This window comes from Scomber japonicus, chromosome 5 (assembly GCF_027409825.1).
Source record: "Scomber japonicus isolate fScoJap1 chromosome 5, fScoJap1.pri, whole genome shotgun sequence".
Lineage (NCBI taxonomy): Eukaryota > Metazoa > Chordata > Actinopteri > Scombriformes > Scombridae > Scomber > Scomber japonicus.
Genome location: NC_070582.1, coordinates 2,334,213 through 2,358,688, shown reverse-complemented (window position 1 = coordinate 2,358,688; position 24,476 = coordinate 2,334,213). Strand labels below are relative to the sequence as shown.

The window sequence follows — 24,476 nt, the reverse complement described above, 5'->3', positions numbered from 1 at the left end:
ATCTTCATGTTCATGTTAACCAGAGACAGAGACAGGGCTGCTATTGCTGTTTGATTTTCCAGTCAATAAATGTAAAGTAGCAGCAGGTAACCCAGGGTGATATTTACTAAGGATTTACTAACAAGTCAAACTGTGTCTGTCCTTATTTACTAAAGGACTGCAGCAGCAGGTACAATGTTTGGTCTCATGTAATACAGACTGTGTCTCAACGTGTTCCTGTTCAAAGACACTAAATATGGGAGGAGGTCATGTAAATGTATAGAAACAGCCTGCTGCAGCTGATTTATCACTGCAGACTGACCACTGCAGCAGAGGAAACTGAACCTGATGTTTAACATTTGGGAAAAGTCAAATGTGTCAAAGTGTTGTATCACACTCACACAGAGGGAGAGAGACTATAGCAGAAACAGAGAGAGAGAAACACTCATGAAAAGAGGCATTATGAAGATATTTAGCAGAGCTCTCTGTTCAGCAGCACAACACAAAAGAGCAGCAGTCTGTTATTTTTCACTAGTGGACTTTTCTGTTTGGCTCAGTTTCCTCCTGCTTATTGTTCCTGACTTGTCGGTTGCCTCCACTAATGTCATGTGTCATAAAGAATGTGTTCATGTCCACAGAGAGAGGAATAGGAGGGCTGTTTCTGTGAAGGAGCAGCTGCCCTGCTGTTCTTTGTGTCGGATAGCCCTGAAGGATCCAGTCTCTACCAGCTGTGGATACTGGTTCTGCAGACAGTGCATCACCTCATACTGGGACCGTCATAAGAAGACTACTGATTCATCAAAAGTCCTCTCCTGTCCCAAGTGTAGAAAAAGATCCAGAACCAGACCTGGACTGCAGACAGACAGTCAGACCAGCACTGTACAAAGTAAGACTGACGATCTGTCTGCTGATGTCATCATCTCTGAAAACAGGACAGGAATCTACCTCCTCTATCCTACTGAACATTAACAGTCACACTGATTTCTGTTTCATTCTACCTTTTTTCTTATCTTTCAGCAGAAAGTGGTCTGCAGGAGCTTTTAGATGAACATCAGATCAGTCTGAGCAGCACATGTGAATGTGTGACTCAAGGAACTGATGAAGGAGGAAGTGAAATCCTCCTCAACAGCATCTTCACTGAGGTCCACATCATAGAGGGACAGAGTGAAGAGGTTAATACCCAACATGAGGTGTGGCAGCTTGAAACAGCTTCGAAGATGAAGACCTTCCATGACGCTCCAATCAAGTGTCAGGACATCTTTAAAGTCTTACCTGACCAACAGGAAACTGAAGAGGTTAATACCCAACATGAGGTGAGGCAGCTTGAAACAGCTTCCAAGATGAAGACCCTCCATGACGCTCCAACCAAGGATCAGGACATCTGTGAAGTCTTACATAGAGTCAGAGTGGTTCTGATGAACGGCGTCGCTGGTGTTGGAAAAACCTTCTCAGTGCTGAAGTTCACTCTGGACTGGGCACAGCGATCCAAAAACCAAGATATCAGTCTGCTGATTCTGTTCTCGTTCAGGGCGCTGAACTTGATCAAAGATAAGCAGTACAGTCTGCTCATGCTGATCCATGTTTTCTATCCAACATTACAGAAGCTCACAGCAGAGATGCTCGCTGTCTGTAAAGTTCTGTTCATCTTTGACGGCCTGGATGAAAGCAGACTTTCACTGGATTTCAACAACAGTGAGGTCGTGACTGATGTCACACAGAAGTCATCAGTCAGTGTGCTGCTGACAAACCTCATCAAGGGGAAGCTGCTTCCATCGGCTCTCATCTGGATAACTTCCCGACCTGCAGCAGCCAATCAGATCCCTCCTTCATGTGTGGACAGGGTAACAGAAGTACGAGGCTTCACTGACGGCCAGAAGGAGGAGTACTTCAGGAGGAGATTCAGTGATGAAGAGCAGTCCAGCACAATCATCTCACACATCAAGACATCCAGGAGCCTCCACATCATATGTCACATCCCAGTCTTCTGCTGGATCATTGCTACAGTTCTGGACCACATGTTGACTACAGACCAGAGAGGAGAGCTGCCCAAGACCCTGACTGACATGTACTCACACTTCCTGCTGGTTCAGATAAAGAGGAAGAAGAACAAATATGATGAGGGACATGAGATGAGTCCACAGGAGCTGATGGAGGCTGACAGGAACCTTCTTCTGAAGCTGGGGAGGCTGGCGTTTGAACAACTGGAGGAAGGAAACATCATGTTCTACCAAGAAGACCTGGAGCAGTGTGGTCTTGATGTCACAGAGGCCTCGGTGTTATCAGGAGTTTGTACAGAGATCTTCAAAAGAGAGAGTGTGATCTTCCAGAAAACAGTCTACAGCTTTGTTCATCTGAGCGTTCAGGAGTTTCTGGCTGCAGTCTACATGTACCACTGTTACACCAGCAGGAACACAGAGGTACTGAAGAACTTCCTGGGAGAAGATTACAGCTACTCATCTCTGGATGCCTTCCTGAAGGGAGCCATGGAGAAATCTCTCAGAAGTGAAAATGGCCACCTGGACCTGTTTGTCCGCTTCCTTCATGGCCTCTCTCTGGAGACAAACCAGAGTCTCTTAGGAGGCCTGCTGGGTCAGACAGACAACAGTCCAGAAACCATCCAGAGAGTCATCAACAACCTGAAGGAGATGAACAGTGAGGATATCCCTCCTGACAGAAGCATCAACATCTTCCACTGTCTGATGGAGATGAACGACCGCTCAGTACATCAGGAGATCCAAGAGTTCCTGAAGTCAGAGAACAGATCAGAGAAGCAACTCTCTGATATCCAGTGCTCAGCTCTGGCCTACATGCTGCAGATGTCAGAGGAGGTTCTGGATGAGTTGGACCTGTGGAAGTATAAAACATCATGGCAAGGACGACTGAGACTGATCCCAGCTGTGAGGAACTGCAGAAAGGCTCGGTAAGTCCAGATGTGATTATCAACATTATAAAGCTGCTTTCTCATCTGAAGCATCAGTATTACAGTAAAGAGTCACACATGCACACTATAAAAGTGTTAAACATGTGTTACACCTGCTTGTTGCCAAATTTTTACATGAGTAGTGTTTCACTACAAGGAGAACCTGCAAGCACATTCACATGTGTCAAGATATCCTCATCACAAGTCAAACACACATTTCTATTCACATTCATGTTTTTATCTTCCTGGTGATGAGGATATCTGGACACATATGAATGTGATTAGATGATGATGTCACTGGACATTTAGATATACAGTATATATCCTTCATTTCCCTCCTGTGGGTATCTGCCTGAGGACGACCAGTCGTCGCTGGAAATGTTCCAGTTAAATGAAATGGAGCTGTGATTCCAGTGTGTGAGTTCTCCTTGTATCACAGTTGAATAGATTTAGTATCCAGCACCGATTCCACTGAGGGTTTGTGGATGTGCACACAAACACTCTGACTTATAGAGCTTCACTTCAAATGTTCTTCATGTTACAAATGCTATGAGAGCAAGAAAAGCTTCATTTTATTGTTGGTGTGTTTATAGCTCACATTAGTAAACACAATTATTCTGTTTATTTGTAATGATTGATAGATTAATTTACTATACTATACTATACCATACTATACTATACTATACTATACTATACTATAATATAATATAATATAATATAATACAATATACTATATTATGATATAATGAATATAATATACTACAATATACTATAATATATATAATATAATATACATATAATACAAAATAATGTAATATAATATAATATAATTACTTTATTATAATATACTATACTATAAAATAATATAATATATGTTTAGTTATGACAGTCAACAGGCTATAATATTTTTAGTTTTTATAGTGAGGTGATTGGAGTGAGAGTTTGTAACACCCTTGCTAGATAGTCACATAAAGCAGAGAGGAAGGAAGTTGTGGTGAGTGAGAGCTGAACTTAGAGCTAGACTCACTCAGAGCTGAGAGGAACATACATAGAGCCAGACTGTGACAAGGCACAAAGTCACATTTGATGGAAGATAGATTTACACATTTCCTCTTTCCTTCAAACATAGAAGCTACTGGCCACTTAATTATTCCTTCACATTATGACACATTCTCATCATAACATGGATTATTAAATCAGGAATTACAAACACAATATCAATGAATGCAGATGTAAATTATGAATAGATTTTAAAAAGTAGAAATGTGCATTCAGTTTGTGAGCAGTTACAAACTGGTGTGATGGATCTGTTCCCAGTATAACCTGCAGATGTTTGTCAAACGGTTGATTTGAGGAGAAACATGCAGAGATATTTCACCTTTTCTTTTGTCATGTTGGAGGACATCACTACATCACTGTGCTGGCAGTGCTGACTGTACACACTTATTCATGTTTAACACTACATCACATTTAAAGTCCAGCACATCAAAAGACACTAAAGAGCTGTTAACAGCTGCAGACTGACAGCTGACGTCACTTCAGATGATGCCTGAAAGGAAAAGACGTCCAAAAACATGTTTCCTGGATTCTTCTTCTCTTGCATCTTTTCCTGCAGCTCTCCCTTGTACCTTTAGAGGGAGGGACTAAGGACACAAGGATACGACTCAAGTGAGCAAAGCAAGGAGACATTTAAGACATATATGAAGATGAAACCAAAACAGAGAGTCCCATTAGAAAGTGTGCAGTACAGCAGCAGAGAGAGTGAGGAGATTTACTGAATAACTCAGCTTTGATTTGAAGGGGAAATCACAACATGACACATTTACATTACTTTCATTTAGCAGCTTTTGTCCAAAGTCACTTACTTTTTTTTTTACACATCTACGTACAGTTTAGTATTCAGTGTGTTGCTCAAAGACGCTCAAGTTTCAAACCATCAACATGGTGATTAATGTCCGACCAGTTCTGCCAACAGAGAGAACTAAGCTAGTTGTCACGTCTCAGTTTGTTTAGTCATCAAAATGCCTAAAATCTATATTTAATATTAAAGTGTGTATTATATATTATCTGTCATTACAGACTTGTTAACTGTGACCTCTCAGAGTCTCACTGTGAAGTTGTGGCCTCAGCTCTGAAGTACAACCCCTCCCATCTCACAGACCTGGACCTGAGTGACAACTACCTGCAGGATTCAGCAGTGAAGCGTCTGTCTGCTGGACTGGAGAGTCCAAACTGTAGACTGGAGAGTCTGAGGTCAGTTCACTGACTGTCTGTTACTATTGTTGATCTTAATGTTTAACAGCTGAAACTAATATATGTACATACATAACTTACATCCATGAAGTTCATTTTATTTCCATATTTTCATTTTGCTATTGTACAAAGTTTAGAGTGTAGTTATAAAAGATGATTCTTAAAGAAACTGTAGAAAATGTTCACTGTTAGTTTTTAAATGAATGTTTGTAATTTTTGGTAAAGAGTCACATCTGTATACAGAAGATCCTCTCAACTAATATCTGTTTGAAACTGATCAAGTTCATGAAGGAGAAATATTTGTTTATTATATTCTTTAATGTGTTTTAATGAATAATGTCTGATCATTGATATTGATCCTGATATTGAACACACACACACACACACACACACACACACACACACACACACACACACACAGAGATCAGTGCAGGTGTTTAAAGTATTTTATGACTCAGTGTTGACATGAATATGTGTCTGAATGTTGTGGTGACATTTGGATGATGTGTGTAGAAGGCTGACGTGATGATGATCCACAATAACACAAAGACAAAGTCACTCTGCTCATTTTAGGTAAAACTTCAACGATCAGGACAAAATACTGTTGAACGATACATTTAAAACCTGAACACATCTGATTGGATTATAAATGGATTTAAATCTACATATTTTATTCTTTATTCAGATTGAACACCTGCAGTTTGTCAGAGGTCAGCTGTGCTTCTGTGGTCTCCGCTCTGAAGTGCAACCCCTCCCATCTCAGAGATCTGGATCTGAGTAAAAACAACCTGCAGGATTCAGGAGTGAAGCTACTGTGTGATCTCCTGGAGAGTCCAGACTGCAGACTGAAGGCTCTGAGGTCTGACACATTTATTACTTCTGTGCTGAGATTAATATGATGTGACAGTGGTGGTGACACTAAACTGCAGACATAAAGTTGATATTATGCTGATCCACTCTGAGTATCTTAACGGGAAGGTCTGATTCTTATTTTAATGATCAATAATCAATATTTCAAATCTTCAATCATTGCATATATACCTTTGCTCAGTGAACATGTGCACTGTGCTGTGTGTATGCAGTGGTTACTTGTTGTAAATGGTTCAGTTAGAGCAGCATGATGTTTAAAATGTCGACTTTGTGGAAATCAATTTATTATGATGTGAAAAAAAATCAGATTTTAAGTTTAATAATGTAGATGAACTGCTATATTAGCTGTTAGCTGCTATATTCGCTGTTAGCTGCTGTATTAGCTGCTGGCTGCTATATTAGCCTTTAGCTGCTACATTAGCAGCATTGAATCACGACAGTCCTGTAGAAGGAAGATTGACATTCATTATAATCAATCACAACCACAATAAGACCTATGTACTGGATTTTGCATTGCTGCAGTCTCACACCCCATCTACACACCCCAAACAGTCCCTTCTACCCCGTCTGATCATTACTCAGTTGCATTTAGAAACAGGGCATAAAGCTTACACATGCATAAGGTACTGGAAGCAACATGAAGTGTGCAATACTATTTTAATGTGTCGCTGGGAGTCTTATACTGTGACTCTGTGACTGTTGTGATTATTTATTGTAATTTCCTCGTATGTGCTATGTGTAATGTATTTACTTTTTTAGGAATTATGCCGTTAACATCTGTCAGGGAGACTGCCAATGGAAATCAGGCTTTGGCTACAAATGGGTGCATCTAAAATGTTCAATGATGCACATTGTCCCTGTTGAGAAAGCAGCTATTAGCTGCTAACTGCTATATTAGCTGTTAGCTACTATATTAGCTGTTAGCTGCTATATTAGCTTTTAGCTACTATATTAGCTGTTAGCTGCTATATTAGCAGCATTGAGTCACGACAATCCTGCAGAAGGAAGATTGAGGTGGATAAACTTGAAAAAAACAGCAGGAAGTAATCAGGGAGAAAAAGAAGAAAAGAAGAAAAGTTAAGTTAAGAGAATGAAAACGAAATCCACTCAGCTAGAATAAAATGAACTGGGAGCGAGGACAGATTCTGACGTCTGTCAAACAAACATGGAGTCACAAGTTGGGTTAAGATGACATCTACTTAGCCGATGTTAAAAGAAGTGGATTGATCATTGTTGGATGTGTCACAGACACACCTGAAGAAGCTGTTGGAAATATCTGAGTTAGATGATTCCCAAGTGTCATGTTTCCCACTTCATAGAAGAGTTCCAGTAAAGGGCGTTGTTGATGGAGTAGCGTATGTGGTGGATGCAGCTAGATTTAAAGAGTGTAACAGAGTGGTTGACAGTCAGAGAAAGATCAGGATGAGTGATGGAGAAAGGTGTGAAACACATCTGTTATGTTGCATTTTGAATCACAAAGTATTGTTAGATCATATCAGTTACCCAGTAAATACTTCTGTTCCCAAACACATTCAGTGCAGACGCTGCTGGATATTTGCACGAAGCTCACTGGTGTGCACACATGATTTGGGGATATGTGAATAATGTGGAGTAGACACGTGCAGCAGCAGAGAGGGTGAAAAACAAAGCCAAGTGTAATGAGGGTGGGGGAGTCATGAGGCAAGCAGAAATGACAACAATCAAATGAATTAAAATGAAAGCTTTAAAATGTGAATGAATAACTTCCATCTGATGACAGTTCATAATATTCCTGTTAAATCAACCATTAAATACCTCGGCATACACATTACAAAGGATAATAACTCACTAGATTATGTCCATATTTGGAATAATGTAGATAAATATAAATCTGATCTGAACTCATGCTCACAAACTGACTTTATTTAAAGTTTAATTTACTAAGATTACTCAATGTCACTTCCCAGAAATGCAATAAAAGCTATAAACCAGGTTAACTTTCATTCTATTTGAAAATCACACTTTATTAGAAAATGAATGATGATGAAGAGTATGAGGAAGGAGGCTAAAAGCCTTTGACATTGAGTGTATTAATATTACTATTAAAACAAAATGAAAACAGTTCATGGTTTCATATCTGAGGAAACATTTGGATCAAACTAGGAGGTGTTAACCTTCTTCTGAGATGTGATGATGAGCTAAAAAAGCTCCTATTAAATGATCCACATTTCATCAACAGGTATTACTATATTGGAAAATGATTTAATTGGAGGAATTAGAGGTTTGTGGTATTTAGGAATAAATCCTTATTTTACACAAACTGTGTGGAGAGAGGAATATGGTCTGTAATGCTCTTAGTGGAAAATACTGGAAACATTAGAACTTCTGAGACTTTTAGTTTAAAATTGAAATGAGTGAAAACAGTTTGATAATGTTGTCAAAGCTATCCCATAATCTATAATTATGATGTCTTATAACTTGTATCAAAATCATGTAAATCCACGTCTTCCTAAACTTTTGGTGAATGGACTCGCTGTCACTCATCTAAAATGAGCCAATAATCCAGAAAGCCTTTGTCAAGGAATTATTTCCCTTTCCATCAAACACAAACTCAATTTTACAACATTTCTCTAAGAATTAAGCTGAGAAATGAACAACATTTTTAAGTTTTCAATCGAAGTGAAAATTATTATTAAAGATTATTGATAGAATAAAACCTTCTGGGGAATTTTTAAGCTGATTATTTAGATCATAACAGCTGCTTATTGTGTAATGAATATATTGAAACAACATTTATTTCATGAATGTAAACTTGTTAGTGTCTTTAGAAGATTTACATTACTGGTTATTTCTTCTATTTCATAATTTCTCTGAATAAAAAAAATGTGATTTTTTTTAAAAAACACAACAGAGTTTCTACATATTTCACAAGGAGCTGTGTCTTTATTTCTTCTCACTGAAATTAATGGAGAAGAAGAAATCCATGAAAATCTAGAACTTAACAGAGAAAGTTCAACTTCCAGAGAGTCCCTGGGACTCTTATTTAGGGGCAGCTGTGACTCAGGAGGTAAAGCGGCTCGTCCAGCAGTCACAAGATCGCTGGTTCGATTCCCGGATCCTCCAGCCCACATGTGGAAGTGTCTTTAGACTAAATACTGAACCCAAATAGTTCCTGATGTTCTCCTCATCAGGAGGATGAAAAAAAACATAATCTCCTCCTCTCCTCTCTCTGGACAATCTGAAGAGACGCATCATTAAATTATTTCTCCTGCATCGAAGTTAGCCTCTCATCCAGCCAGTTAAGGAAAGAGGAAAGTTCCACAGACTGAAGATAATGTCACCTACAGAGATTTTTATGGCGCTGACAGGCTTAATCCGTATTGTGGAAAGTCGTTTGTCAAGAACTTAAATGTAAAGGTTTATCATATGTAAGAATCCCGCAGTGTGAAGACTGTTAATGCCACAGTTTACCGTCTTACTGGCTGCCTCTCTGCTGATTGTAGATGTTTCTGCTCTGCAGAGGCTCATCACACAGACAAGTGAGAAAACAGTCTCTCTGTCATTTTTTAAAATTTAAAACAACTAAAAAAGCCAAAAATTGTTAATTAAATAAGACAATCATAAAAAATGAGTAGTTAATACTGATGATAAAATATAAATAATAAAAGATAATACAAACAATAAAAATAACAAATAAATAAAACTGAACTACGACACAGAATACATTAGTAAACTAGGAAAATGATAATAAAATAAAAGAATAATGATCATAAATAAAATAAATATAAATAATAAAAGCATAAAATGATAAAACAGGACATAAAGCCAGACTAAACAGATGGTTTTTAGTTGATGTTTAAAAATCCTTCTATTTTCAGCTCCTCTCAGATCCTCTGAAGGCTGTTCAGCAGCTTCTAAACCTTCTTCACATCTCAACACATTATGAAACACTGAATGATTTCAAACAGGAACTTTGTCTTCTAAACTCACATCTTTTATTCTTTATTCAGATTGAGGTACTGCAGTTTGTCAGAGATCAGCTGTGATTATCTGGCCTCAGCTCTGAAGTGCAACTCCCCCCATCTCAGAGAGCTGCATCTGGGAGGAAACGATCTGAAGGATTCAGGAATGAAGCATCTGTCTGCTGGACTGAAGAGTCCAAACTGTAGACTGGAGACTCTGAGGTCAGACACCATTTCTTACTTCTGTGCTGAGATTATTGAGGTTGACAATGTCAAGTACTTGGGAATCATTTTAGACTCACATCTAACATTTGATCAACAAGTGAATAATATTCTAAAAAAAGTTCAATCAAATGTCAACTGCTTCAGACTCATCAGAAAGTAACTACATGACCCATTTTATGGGTGCTCAAGCACCCCTAAATTTGATCTGAGCACCCCTAAAAATAACTGAATTATTATTGTATTTTTTTCCCCTAAAAATTATTTTATACTTTAATTATTTTGCGAGCCTGTATGTTAGAGATGGGACAAACACTCATGCAACAGGTTCAAATGGTTTTATTTGAACAGGTTTAATGTACTTTGAATAGCTCTGTCATTAATATGGTGTTTCCCTCAGGGTTCATTAACTATTTTAGGGTCCTCTCTGTAGAAATCTGATTTATTCTGAACCATTATTATTATTATACATTATAGTAGATCACTCTACTATGTATTGATGTAATTAACGTTATTCAGTGAAATCAATGATTTAGCAGGGGGTTTGAACACTTGCAGGGCATTGTATGTCAAATTCTTATTAGGAGTTCCCCCTCCCCCTCTTTAGCCCCTCTAAAGGTCTGATCCTAGAATCGCCCCTGTGAAAAAGTATTAAAATGTTATCATTGAGACATAATTTTCGAGGTTAAGGACATATTACAAACCATATGACCATTTATTGTAATCATAGCCAACACTTTTTGTCAACACTGTCATACTATGTGTAAAACCTGACCGTGGTGATAAAAACACACTTTTTTAGATGACATGCATGAGCCATATACAGAAGCCATCTTGTTTTCCTTCCGTTGTTAGCGACCTCTGACTTCTTTTTGAATTGCTTACATTTATTTTATCATTTAGAAGAATTATTATGGAGTTTATTCCCTATCTTAATTCAAGAGCATATTAAATGGATTTGAGAGCAGTATTTATTGATTTCATGCTCAGATGTTGTGATATTTTCTCTCAAAACTCTGCTCTCACGCTCAAATTTGCTCCCTCGCACTCGGTTACAACGCTGCTCGCACAGATTTCCTGCGCTCACACTCGAGTTCTTCCTCTCGCACTCAAGTAGCTTGTGCTCGTGGATCTCTGCTCTGCTCTCGGATTTTTTGTGGATCAAAGCTGTCAACCAATAGAAGGCCGGCTAGTATTGACCAATCAGACTGTCCCTGTTTTTTTACGGGTGCGTTCGTTGTTCTTTGAGGAGCATCGCATATGGGCGATGCTCCTCAAAGAACAAGACAATAATAAAAAAATGAGTAGTTAATACTGATGATAACAATATAAATAATAAAAGATAATACAAACAATAGAAGATAAAAATAACAAATAAATGAAACTGAACTACTACACAAAATATATTAGTAAACTAGGAAAATGATTTTTAAAAAATGATAATGATCAACATTAAAATGTTGATTAAATAAAATATAATAAAATGAATAATGATCATAAATCTTATAAATATAAATAATTAAAGCATTAAATGATAAAACAGGACATAAAGCCAGACTAAACAGATGGTTTTCAGTTGATGTTTAAAAATCTTTAATAATAATAATAATAATAATAATAATAATAATACTTTATTTTTGGATAGGGACAGTGCATATTGATGAACATCGATATTAAAAAGTCTCAAATATGCCGGATTATAGCAAAGCCGCTAATTTGCATCCGCAAATAAATAGATAAGATAATACACAATCAAAAGGATATCAGATCCAGACAGGATACAACAATGTAAAAAAAAGTTCAGTCAGTGTCAAGTCCAGTTAAAGCCAATCTTTCTATTTTCAGCTCCTCTCAGATCCTCTGAAGGTTGTTCAGCAGCTTCCAAACCTTCCTCACATCTCAACACATTATGAAACACTGAATGATTTCAAACAGGAACTTTGTCTTCTAAACTCACATCTTTTATTCTTTATTCAGATTGTTTAACTGCAGTTTGTCAGAGATCAGCTCTGCTTCTCTGGCCTCAGCTCTGAAGTGCAACCCCTCCCATCTCAGAGTGCTGGATCTGAGCTGGAACTACCTGAAGGATTCAGACGTGAAGCAGCTGATTGATCTTCAGAAGAGTCCAGACTGCAGACTGAAGACTCTGATGTGAGTAGAGAGTTGGAGTCAGTCTGTGCTGGTTTCAGCAGTTTAGTGTTGAACACAGATTTGACATGTATCAGCAGTAAATCCATCAGTAAACTGATGAGTGAATGTCTCTGTTTCTGCAGTAATTATGTGTTCATGACTCTCAGCACTTTATTTCCTCTGTGTACTTGAGTGAAATCTGCAGAGGAAACACACTTGATAGTAAAAGTGTGTGCAGGTGTGTGAGCTTGGAGCTCAGTGTGTTCACTCCAACACGTTAACATGAGAGCTGAAAGGAAGCAAGCTACGCTGCACAGCTGTTCCACATCTGGTCTGAACAGGACTGAAGTCCCTGCTGCTCTTTATACTGGATGTGCTGCATCACTGACTGACAGCTGATGAAGTGAGTCTCACTAAACACTCATTTATCTCCTCTGTTCTTTCTTCTTCTCTCATCAGGTGGAAAAGGGAGCGTTGATCTCTGTCAGAGTGAGAGTGAACATCCAGGAGTGTTGAGAGAGGATCAGCTGGATCTTGATGATCCATCTGGAGTCTGGATCTGGATTTTGTCGTCTTCACTTAAGTCTCTTAACTGACTACAAACTGAACAGTTATCTCTGGATTTAGCTGAAGTCAGCACTTTACAGATGAGTTGTACATGAGCTGTTTGATGTAAATAAAGATAAAAACAGGTGTTATAAGTCAGACTGTGAGCCTGGGCTCATATTTATGAAGTGTCTCAGAATCACACTGAGAGTTAACTCCATTTCTATCATCACTTCACTACTTACCTGTTTGTTTACCATTGATTTGAAACATTTGATTGATCACTTTTAAAGACTCCACATTACATTTCAGAGAGTCTCAGTGTGTAAATGTTAAAGGTATCCAGCTTTTATTTGCATAATGATGATGTCAAGATGAATCATTTATATCTCATAACCATATTTAACAAATCATTTGCATCAGCCTGTAAGTAAACACTGCTCAGCCAATCAGGAGGCTTTAACAATAACTATATCATTTAAACTTGTAAGTGAGATCATGTGATCCAGCCCTATCCAATCACATCCTTTCCATCTTGTTTTCTCCTCCTCTCAGTGTAACTCTGTGTCTGAGGTTTTATTGCCTCCTTTGTAAATAAAGTAACATAGCTTTACTACAAGATGATTACTTTTTGTATATTCTTATTTTTCTACATTGGAAGTATGTAGAAACCAAAAGAACACATGAGCACAAATAGACAACAAGACAAAAGAGGTCAGAGCAAGAAGAAGAAAGAACATACATTATATTTAATCAAGAGACAACAACACTTCCTTTACAATCCTACTGTCCAAAGGTCAGATCACTGTATTTGCTTCCTTCTGCTGTCATATTTCCCTATTGTTTCTGTTGACCAAACTACTAATGAAAAATTAAAAAACTATGACGGATAACTTTTATCACAGAAACATAAACATGCTTTTTTTTTTAGATTATGTTGTTCAAAAGTAATAAAATACTTCCTCTAAAGCATTATAATGTGATACTGATGCTTGTTTGTGTTTGTGTTTGTGTTTGTGGCAGCAATACGTTTGTGAACCTTTTCAAGTTGAGATCAGCAAACACGTGATTACTGGATCGCACTGAGAGCTTACAGTCATGTCTCTGTGTCTTACATCTGGATACTTTGAAATCTTGAACTATATTTTTCATCTTCAGCTGCCTCCTGTGTTTTGTCCCCCGTCAGATCAAAGCTGAATTAATATATTTCAGATGTAATGTAGCTGCAGCCTGATACACAGTCAGATTCCACTTTATCATCATTAACACTTACAATACTGTTCATATTCTGACCTGGCTTAACTATTCCTTTACAATTAGTGTCTATACCAAATGTTGAACCGCAAATGTATTTTATGTTCATGTTTTCTTTACATTCGACATTATTATTATAGTGAAGATACATTCACAATCACTATATTATGTTATCTAAAATGAGAACGTAACAGCCATAATTATTTCTGTTATTTTATGTAAAGTGACAATATTTGAATATAAGGTTTCATGATTTACTGTTCATAAGTCACATTATTAACATTTGACATTTTTTCAGGCGAGAAAGCAACCATGTAGATTCCCCACATGCGCTCAGTTTATCCAAATAACGCCTGTTTGTAAATCTGCTGCGACGTTTTCGGACATGTGAAAAGCCGTGACCAGCCGGTGTTTCGGTTTAACGGTCAGCGCTTCGTGGACGCACATTGTCATGGCAACGGCAGAAACAACTGCGCTGGCTGAGCAACATGGCGGAGTCTGAACATAGATTCTACTTATATGGGCATGAGGCGGAGTCATGGACAGACGTATGGGCGGGACCAACAGCGGACGGGGAGGCTGCGATTGGTTGCGAGGGCTGGATCTCAAGGACATTGGTCAATCAATCTGTCAATCAGGACGTAGCCACGCCCTAATGCATACCCTCCTGCTTTATCGTCACATATAAAATCAGGGAGGCCAAAATTTCCCAAATGAACATCATACTGCATTGAAGAAGGCTTTAAACTAGCGATTGAGACCATAAACACATTTTGAAAACGTTTACTGAGGTTAGAAATCAAGTGGGAAGTTGGTGAATTCTCCATTGACTTGTATAGAGACGCTCGCCCCCTGGTGGCCTTTTGATAGAATGCAGCTATAAGTTACTTCCGCATTGGCTTCTTTTCAGTGGACAGGAACTCCCCGCCTGAGTCTGAAGCGTCTGCTGCGGTAAGTTAGCTTCGTTTGTGAAGCAGCATTTATTGCTCTGAAAGTAAAGGTGGTGTGTGTTGTAGTAGCAAGTGTGATAATAAGCCTGGCCGTATTTAACAAAGTGTTGAGACCAAATACTTATTAAAGCCAAAGTCAAAGCGGAGGAGTAGCTTAGCCTCTGTATAAATGACGTTAGCTTCGTTGCTAAGGTTACTAGCTTCATCGTAACTAACCTCTACTCTACCGTCAGTGATTCATGTCACGTTAGCGGTTTATTGACAATATTAAAAGATCTAGGAAGAAAGCTTCATACAGCAGCCTACTCTGACATTATTTATATTATTAATATCAGTTAGTTTCATCCTGTTAAAAAGAGAAAAGAGCAGATAGATGGGAGGAGTGACGTCACACAGTGGAGAGTTATTTAGAGGGAAATAACATGATATATGTCTCCTGTAGTAAATAACATATTTATACTAAGTTTACAGGTAATATGATGTTATTTATGTGTCATTACTATCATGGTGCAGCTCTGTTCCTGGCGGGGGAGGAAGAGGTCAGAGGTCAGAGTTCAACCAGTTGAATGAGCCTGAAAGCAGGTGAGCTACAGGTGAGCAGATGCTGCAGGCTCACAGACTTACAGCTTTCAAAGTGTTTACAGCCACGAAGACCTAGAAACACAGGTTGGCTATCACAATAAGATGATTTGGAGTGATACACGGGCCAAAATGCTGTTATCCTCCTCTCTCCTACACACACACACCTGTTTATGTGTACAGTCAGACACATCTGTTGTTGTTTGTCTATTAGTCATAGTAGTAGTACAATTTATAACTTTTCATTGATTAACTTGTTGATTAATAAGTTTTAGCTTTAAAGAGAAGCATTTTTGTGACCATTGTGCATATGTTATTATGTACATATGAATATAATAATGAATAAAGTGAACATATGAATATAATAATGAATGAAGTGAACACACAGCTTCTCGTCCTTCATGTCTCTGTACCAGGGTTATATATAGCTTTGAAATGTTCATTACTTTTTACTTTTATTCAGTTTTTTACTTTGTTTGTTTTCTTTCACTGTAGTTTTAGTGAGTGTAACAGTGATAAAGTAGTTGTAGTTGTTGTGTAGTTTGAGTGTTTCAGGTTTTAGGAGGAAAGCCTTGATGATGATGAAATAATGCTGACACTGATGAAGGTTTGCTGTGTTTCTGACTGTGAGCTTTACGTTAACTGTCTCCTGCTTCTCTGTGGGTATGTCATTTGTTAATTCCTTTCATTTTCATCATATATATCATCATGTAATCATATTTGGTGTGTATTGATTTGGAGTGAATATCAGGACGGTCCCTGACGCCGGAGAGTTCATAACTTCAGAAATTTGACTGATTTATCAAAATGTATTGATTTATTATACTTAATTAAATAAACAATTAATCCAGTAAATAGATATTTCCTTCTAAACATCAGGTGGCGCCCCTGACAATGAGGGCGTATAATTTTAAACATCCAAAATTGCTACAATTATGATTTTAGTATTGATGACAATTCTTCTCATCATTTACAAACACACACACAGAGCTGCAGTCAGGACTCGTCTCTGTTTCTCTGAGAAGAAGAAATAAAGTGAGAGCATCAGGACTTTGTGTCACACAGCAGAGTCTCTGTTAAACAGTAGTGAGTACAGCTGATCATATTTACTGTAGTGATGGACAAACCAAGCTTTCTGAGGCTCTCCATCAATATAAAGCAGCTGTGTTGTTGAAAATGCTTCACTGTTTCAAAGCATGTGATTCAGTGGAAATGGCGCCATCTGCTGGACAACTTTGACATCGCTTTTATATGTCAGGATTCAGCAAGACGTCATGAAACAGACACAGAACATGTTTTATTCAATGAAGGTTATTTACCAAAAGTGTTTGACGTTATAATGTGATACATGAGTCCCAGCAGTCCAGAATATGATCCAACAGGATAAATTTGGTCTTAATCCAAGAACAGGTGACGCAGTTTTTTCCTGTAATCTCTGGATTATATTGTTCAAATGTCATCAGAGTTTATCAACAGGAAATTAAAAGCAGAAACAATAACAGGCGACAGAAAGTCTGAAAAAAATCACATTTAATTGTAACAGTTTTCTGAGTGTGTGAGCTTCATATCTTCTGGCAGGCTGCTCCATCACTCTGGACCCTGAGTGAGGAGGTCCAGTCCCCCTTTGTTATAAACCTGCAGTAAGTAAAGACCTGCTGGAGGATCTGAGGCTGCACACCGGCTCATAAAGAGTCAGCAGGTCTGCAGGTTACATACATGCTGACAGAGCAGACAAACAGCTTGAGTCTAAAATAAAATGATTCCAGCTTAGTATGTTGATTGTGTGTGTGTGTGTGTGTGTGTGTGTGTGTGTGTGTGTACAGGAGACTCTCAGCTGATGCACGTGTGCTCAGTTGTCAGGTTCAAGCAACCTAAAACACTTAAAATATTAAACAAAGAAGACAAGACAACAGGATTAGAGTTTCTACTTGCAAGGAGAACGGACAGAGATCAGCTCAGTTACAATCTCCAACCCGCTCTGAGCAAACCTTGCCGAACCCTTTCTTTTTATTGGTTTCAGGATTTCCCTAATTTACATAGTCATTACTGCTCTAAGGAGTGGGGGTCACAAGTCGATCACACACACTTTAAAGACGCTCTGGTCAGAGTCACAAGTTGATCCATGGTGGTCACACACTTCCAGGACTTCCTGAGCAGGGTCACAAGTTGGTCAAAGGCCCTGAAAAACAACTTTAAAACAGCATGCTTGTAGACTATAAAGGTTAATGATTATAGAAAGGGTAATTACATACAATAATTCCAACATCAGTCCACAAACGACACATTTCTGTGATACTCCGTCTCCCTGCTAGGATACGGTTTCTACGACGACCCACTGACAAACAGCAAGAGGAAGAGATGGATGTGACCGGCCAGATACGACCTTTCAGGTAGAAATACAACATGTGTGTCGAACCCGACTCAACACACAGATCAGATTTACATCAGGCAGAAGGTCGGTTTGATGTTGACACTTTGACCCCTGCAGGTCTGAAGATGTTCCTGACTCATCATCACCATGTGATCATGATTATGTTTATTGATCCCATAGACACTCAACAGCTGAGGCATGATAGCTTAAAATTAATGATTGACAAATTTAAGACTTGAACGCACGCACACACACACACACACACACACACACACAACTTCCAGTAAATAAGGAGAAGGGAGGAGCAGACAGGTAGGCAGTGAAGGTGAAAGTCCATTCAGTCACCATCTTACAGTCAGTAGAGCAGAAGGAGGAGAACAGTGTGAGGCAGGTGAGTGTTAATATCAGGACTGTAAATAATGATTACTGTCATTATTGATCAATCTGATGATTAGTTTTCAGGTGAATCATTTAGTTGATTAAAGTGTGTCAGAAAAATATGAGATCAGAGAGTTTGAGGTGTTCAGAAGTAGTTTCCTGTTGTTCTTTTCCTGGTTTCTGCGTCCTCACAGTGATGAAACGTGTTATGTGGCTGATTGTAAAATGGCGGTTACAGTTTTATAGCTGATATATTTTGAAACTTGAGCTCATTTTACTCATATTTATCTCATATTTATTTCATGTGTGTCAAAAATGAATGTAAAATAACATGTTATACACTCCTGAACAAAATCTTAAGACCGGGGTAAAATTACAAATATGAGTATTTCGTGGTGGTGGATCATAACCAGGTTGTAAGTAGAGATTCAAAATGCAAAAAGAAGAAACAGGAGCAAGAGACAAAAACAATAAAGTGTGCAATTTATTGAAAACTGCATTTAAACTGCAACAGGCTGTCAGCTGATCAAAAGTTTAAGACCATAGCCTTAAAAAGTCCAAATCTGCACAAAGGCTTTCTGTCTTTGAACGTGGCAGGATTGTTGAGCTGCACAAGCAAGGCCTCTGGCAACGTGCCATCGCTGCCGAGGCTGGACGCAGTAAGACATTCATTTTAAATTTCCTCCCATGACACAAACTTTGGACTTTGCAAGGGAGCACCAAACATGGGACATTGAAATGTGGAAGGAAAAAGCATAGAAACCTCCTTGGGAGGTCTTTGTCATGCCAGTAACGTTGGAAGCCATCAGGACCATCAAGGTTACATAAAACTTTCTTCCACCTTTTAAATGTCCCATGTTTGGTGCTCCCTTGCAAAGTCCAAATGGGCAAGTTTGTGTCATGGGAGGAGACGTGGTCATTGAAGATGTTTTTAGTTCTTTAAGCCCTTCTCTCACACCGTCTTATGGTTATTGGGCTGCAGTCAGCATCAGTAAGGGCCTTAATTTGGGTCGAGGATCGGCCTTTTGGATCCTCCGGCTCAGAGCAGGTGAAATTGTTCAATTTTTTGTCCCATAACCCTCAGGATGTTTTAAGTAAGAAATGTAAAATGACTGTCTTACTGCGTCCAGCCTCGGCAGCGATGGCGTGTTGCCAGAGGCCTTGCTTGTGCAGCTCAACAATCCTGCCACGTTCAAAGACAGAAAGCCTTTGTGCAGATTTGGACTTTTTAAGGCGATGGTCTTAAACTTTTGATCAGCTGACAGCCTGTTGCAGTTTAAATGCAGTTTTCAATAAATTGCACACTTTATTATTTTTGTCTCTTGCTCCTGTTTCTTCTTATTGCATTTTGAATCTCTACTTACAACCTGGTTACGATCCACCACCACGAAATACTAATACTTGTAATTTTGTTCAGGAGTTAGATTTTGTTCAGGAGTGTATATAATTGTTAAAAATGTGAATACTTAAAAAAAGGTGTAAATTAACATATAGATAAATATATATATATTGTTTTACGTATATACATTTTTAACAATTATATGACACGTTTTGTTTTTTTAACTAATAGAAAGTTCACAATCAGCAGCTCATAACGTGACTCACTGCTGCCTCTAAATAGAGAAAAGTCACAGTTAAGAAGCACACACATATTTATCAGAAGTCTGTTTGTTAGATTTAAACCAGAGTCAAAGTTTCTCTTTGTGATGACTAGAAAACACACATGGTTGTAGTTAAAGTCATGTAAACTAATAAGAAGCTACTAAGTTGAGAGGCAGGACTGGGTTTATTATACTGTGTATGTGTGTGTCTCCAGTGTTACTGGTTTACCTCTCAGACTCCAGAAGATGAAGGAAGAGGAGGAAGAGGAGGAAGAGGAGGATGGAGCAGAGTCTGTAATATCCAGGTGTCCGTCTATGAAGAGTGACCGGTCTAAAGGTGATGTTCCATTCTTCAGTAATGAACCTGGACCCTCAGACACAAAGTAAGAGACTGTTTCATATTATTATTCTTTCATACATAAGTGCTGTCATTATAACATCATGACCCTGTGACATGTTTCATGTAGCTCAACACCAAGAAAGTGCTATTTCAACTATTAAAGAAATAATTTCTTTGTTTTTCCGCTTTGTTGCCATGACAACATAAAACATGGATTTTTTCATTGAGCCTAAATGTGATGTTTTACAGCCTCTACAGACTCATTCACACCTCATTGGTTCTAAACTTTTATTAAAACATGTTGGAGACTCATTCTGTTCATGTACAAGATGAAAACATGAAACTTCAAGAATGTCCCCAGCAGGATTTCTGATGTCAGCACAACCTGTATCTATAGCAACCATAGAACAACCTGTATCTATAGCAACCATAGAACAACCTGTATCTATAGCAACCATAGAACAACCTGTATCTATAGCAGCCATAGAACAACCTGTATCTATAGCAACCATAGAACAACCTGTATCTATAGCAACCATAACACAACCTGTATCTATACCAACCATAACACAACCTGTATCTGTAGCAACCATAACACAACCTTTAACAATAGCAACCATAGCACAACCTGTATCTATAGCAACCATAACACAACCTGTATCTATAGCAACCATAACACAACCTGTATCTATAGCAACCATAGAACAACCTGTATCTATAGCAACCATAGCAAAACCTGTTTCTATAGTAACCATAGAACAATCTGTATATGTAGCAACCATAGAGCAACCTGTATCTATAGCAACCATAACACAACCTTTATCTATAGCAACCATAGAACAGCCTGTATTTATAGCAACCATAGAACAATCTGTATCTATGGCAACCATAGAACAATCTGTATCTATGGCAACCATAACACAACCTGTATCTATAGATACCATAACACCATACGCGTAGATTACGGGGGGGACAGGTGGGATATGTCCCCACCACTATTTATAATTTGAATTTTGTCCCCACCACTTTTAAAATGTGCAAACCAATTGCGACCGAAAAAAACGTGTGCTGTCTGTACACGGCGTTATAATGGAGAAGTGGCTTAAATCATTTTCAAGACAAACAGACAAAATTGACATTTTTATTCAGAAAATAGCCGGTCCTTTTGCTTCCTGTAAAAAGCATGCTTGTGACCCTGGATAACGATATGGATACATCATCTAGCCTGCATGTGGACTGCCACATAAGGTAAGAAATTGGTTTACGTAATTTTGCTGCTGGTTTTGTTTGCTCGTGATGACCTGGCCAAAGGTAACCCATGGTCCTAAGCTACGATTGTGATCTGATTCTGGCTGGTGGTCAGCTAACAAGCTACACACAGTGGGATTGCTATACCAATGTGGTTATAGTTGTTTTGTCTGATTGAGATATGTGACGTTAGACTTGAAGCCTGGTAGGCCTATCAATATGTTCTCGCATAACCTATGTGATTATCCTAAACTGTAGGATTTTATTTGCGGGCAATTTGCTTATGATGTAACGAGTGAAGTCTACATTGGTCCTTCGCAAGTGTTTACTGGTGGTCAGGATTTGACAGATGCAATTCTCGTCTGGGTGCTTTTTTCTTCTGTTTTTTTTAATGCAGTATAACATAAGCTGCCAGCAGCCCTGGCTCTCAGAAGGCTGATGCTCAGTACCTCGTTTCATTTCGTACCCCCTTTACAGTCTGGCATTGTTTGTCTGGTAAACTTTGTTGATGTCAAGAGAAGTGTTAAATTGCCAACACTGTTCTTTGTCCTATGTGTATTAGTATTACATATCCCGAGCCAATACACTGGTGTTTCCAACGCCGTTTTGCAAAACAAGCCAAAACACAATCTGTGGTTTTCAACTTTTATTGTTCGAATACAATTTTCAACACCTGACAATACACTGTAGAGCAGGGATTCCCAAACTGTGGTAGGCCTACGCGTACTCCCGGTGGTACGCGAGCTGCTTCTAGGGGGTACGTACGCGAGATGAAAAGGGCTATGGCGGACAGGTGTTAAAATTAACTTTTTAAATCTTTTGTAATTAATTCATGAATAAATACATAATTTCGAATCGGATCATAACGATATGGAAACATGAAATTAAAGGATATCACTTATAAACTGTGTAGGTGTTCATCAAAAAAAGGGCAGCTTATTAAACAGGACGCTGGAATAGCTACATCAATAGAATGCGTTACTTTTGTGTCGGATGGTGGGTGGTCGTGGGGCAACAGTTTTGGAACCGCTGCACTAATTCAAGACTCATTGTGGATATAACAAGTTTTTTTTTTAAAACAACAAAAACGGAAAGGAGGGGGGGGGGGGGCGTTACGTTTTTTGTCCCCACCACTTCTAAAACCAAACTGACGCCGTTGCATAACACAATCTGTATCTGTAGCAACCATAGAACAATCTGATCGTCTGTCTGTGCATTACATTCAAGTGCTAAAGATTTCCAAAGAAAAGTTAAATGGGTTCATTAGATTTCGTTTTTGAGCAGATACATGACACAAAGTGACCTCTAGTTAAGGGTTGAGGAAGACAGATGCACACTTCTCCGGGATTGGTTTCTTTCCTATGTGTTTTTTTTTTTGGTTGAGCAGACCTACAAAGGGTTAAACCTGCTTTTTACAACAACTACTGATGTTTGTCAAACATTTGTTGTTTCCACAGAGCAGAGTCTGTAATATCCAGCTGTCCGTCTATGAAGAGTGACCTGTCTAAAGGACGTGTTCCAGACTTCAGTAATGAACCTGGACCCTCAGACACAAAGTAAGAGACTGTTTCATAGTATTATTCTTTCATACATAAGTGCTGTCATTATAACATCATGACCCTGTGACATGTTTCATGTTAACCCTTTGTAGCTCAACACCAAGAAAGTGCTATTTCAACTATTAAAGAAATAATTTCTTTGCTATTCCACTTTGTTGCCATGACAACATAAAACATGGATTTATTTTTTCATTGAGCCTAAATGTGATGTTTTACAGCCTCTACAGACTCATTCACACCTCATTGGTTTTAAACTTTTATTAAAAACATGTTGGAGACTCATTCTGTTCGAGTACAAGATGAAACATGTCTCCAGCAGGATCTGTGATGTCAGCAGTGATTTGTCTTATTCTTCCTTTATACACTAGCACAACCTGTATCTATAGCAACCATAGCACAACCTGTATCTATAGCAACCGTAACACAACCTGTATCTATAGCAACCATAGAACAACCTGTATCTATAGCAACCATAGAACAACCTGTATCTATAGCAACCATAGAAGAACCTGTATCAATTGCAGCCATAGAACAACCTGTATCTATAACAACCATAGAACAACCTGTAACTATAGCAACCATAACACAACCTGTATCCATAGCAACCATAGAACAACCTGTATCTATAGCAACCATAACATGACCTGTATCTATAGCAACCATAACACAACCTGTATCTATACAAACCATAACACAACCTGTATCTGTAGCAACCATAGAACAACCTGTATATATAGCAACCATAGAGCAACCTGTATCTATAGCAACCATAACACGACCTGTATCTATAGCAACCATAACACAACCTGTATCTATAGCAACCATAGAACAATCTGTATCTATAGCAACATAACACAACCTGTATCTATACCAACCATAGAACAACCTGTATCTATACCAACCATAGAACAACCTACTAACTATAGCAACCATAGAACAACCTGTATCTATACCAACCATAGAACAACCTGTATCTATAGCAACATAGAACAACCTGTATCTATAGCAACCATAACACAATCTGTATCTGTAGCAACCATAGAACAACCTGTATCTATGGCAACCATAGAACAACCTATATCTATAGATACCATAACACAATCTGTATCTGTAGCAACCATAGAACAACCTATATCTATAGATACCATAACACAATCTGTATCTATAGCAACCATAGAAGAACCTGTATCAATTGCAGCCATAGAACAACCTGTATCTATAACAACCATAGAACAACCTGTAACTATAGCAACCATAACACAACCTGTATCCATAGCAACCATAGAACAACCTGTATCTATAGCAACCATAACATGACCTGTATCTATAGCAACC

At 38.4% G+C, this 24,476-nt stretch overlaps 1 protein-coding gene across 1 annotated transcript in view; it reads left to right on the top strand.

The window, feature by feature from the left end:
• Window positions 1-735: 735 nt before the first annotated feature.
• LOC128358979 (NLR family CARD domain-containing protein 3-like) overlaps window positions 736-24,476 on the top strand; it is a gene marked incomplete at its 5' end in the record, with an annotated part of 76,823 nt that continues 53,082 nt past the window's right edge. The window contains 6 exons of the mRNA XM_053319385.1: window positions 736-865; window positions 997-1,244; window positions 1,356-2,899; window positions 4,979-5,152; window positions 5,838-6,011; window positions 10,012-10,185. Of these exons, the coding sequence (XP_053175360.1) occupies window positions 736-865; window positions 997-1,244; window positions 1,356-2,899; window positions 4,979-5,152; window positions 5,838-6,011; window positions 10,012-10,185 (2,444 nt within the window). The remainder of the gene's footprint in view (window positions 866-996; window positions 1,245-1,355; window positions 2,900-4,978; window positions 5,153-5,837; window positions 6,012-10,011; window positions 10,186-24,476) is intronic.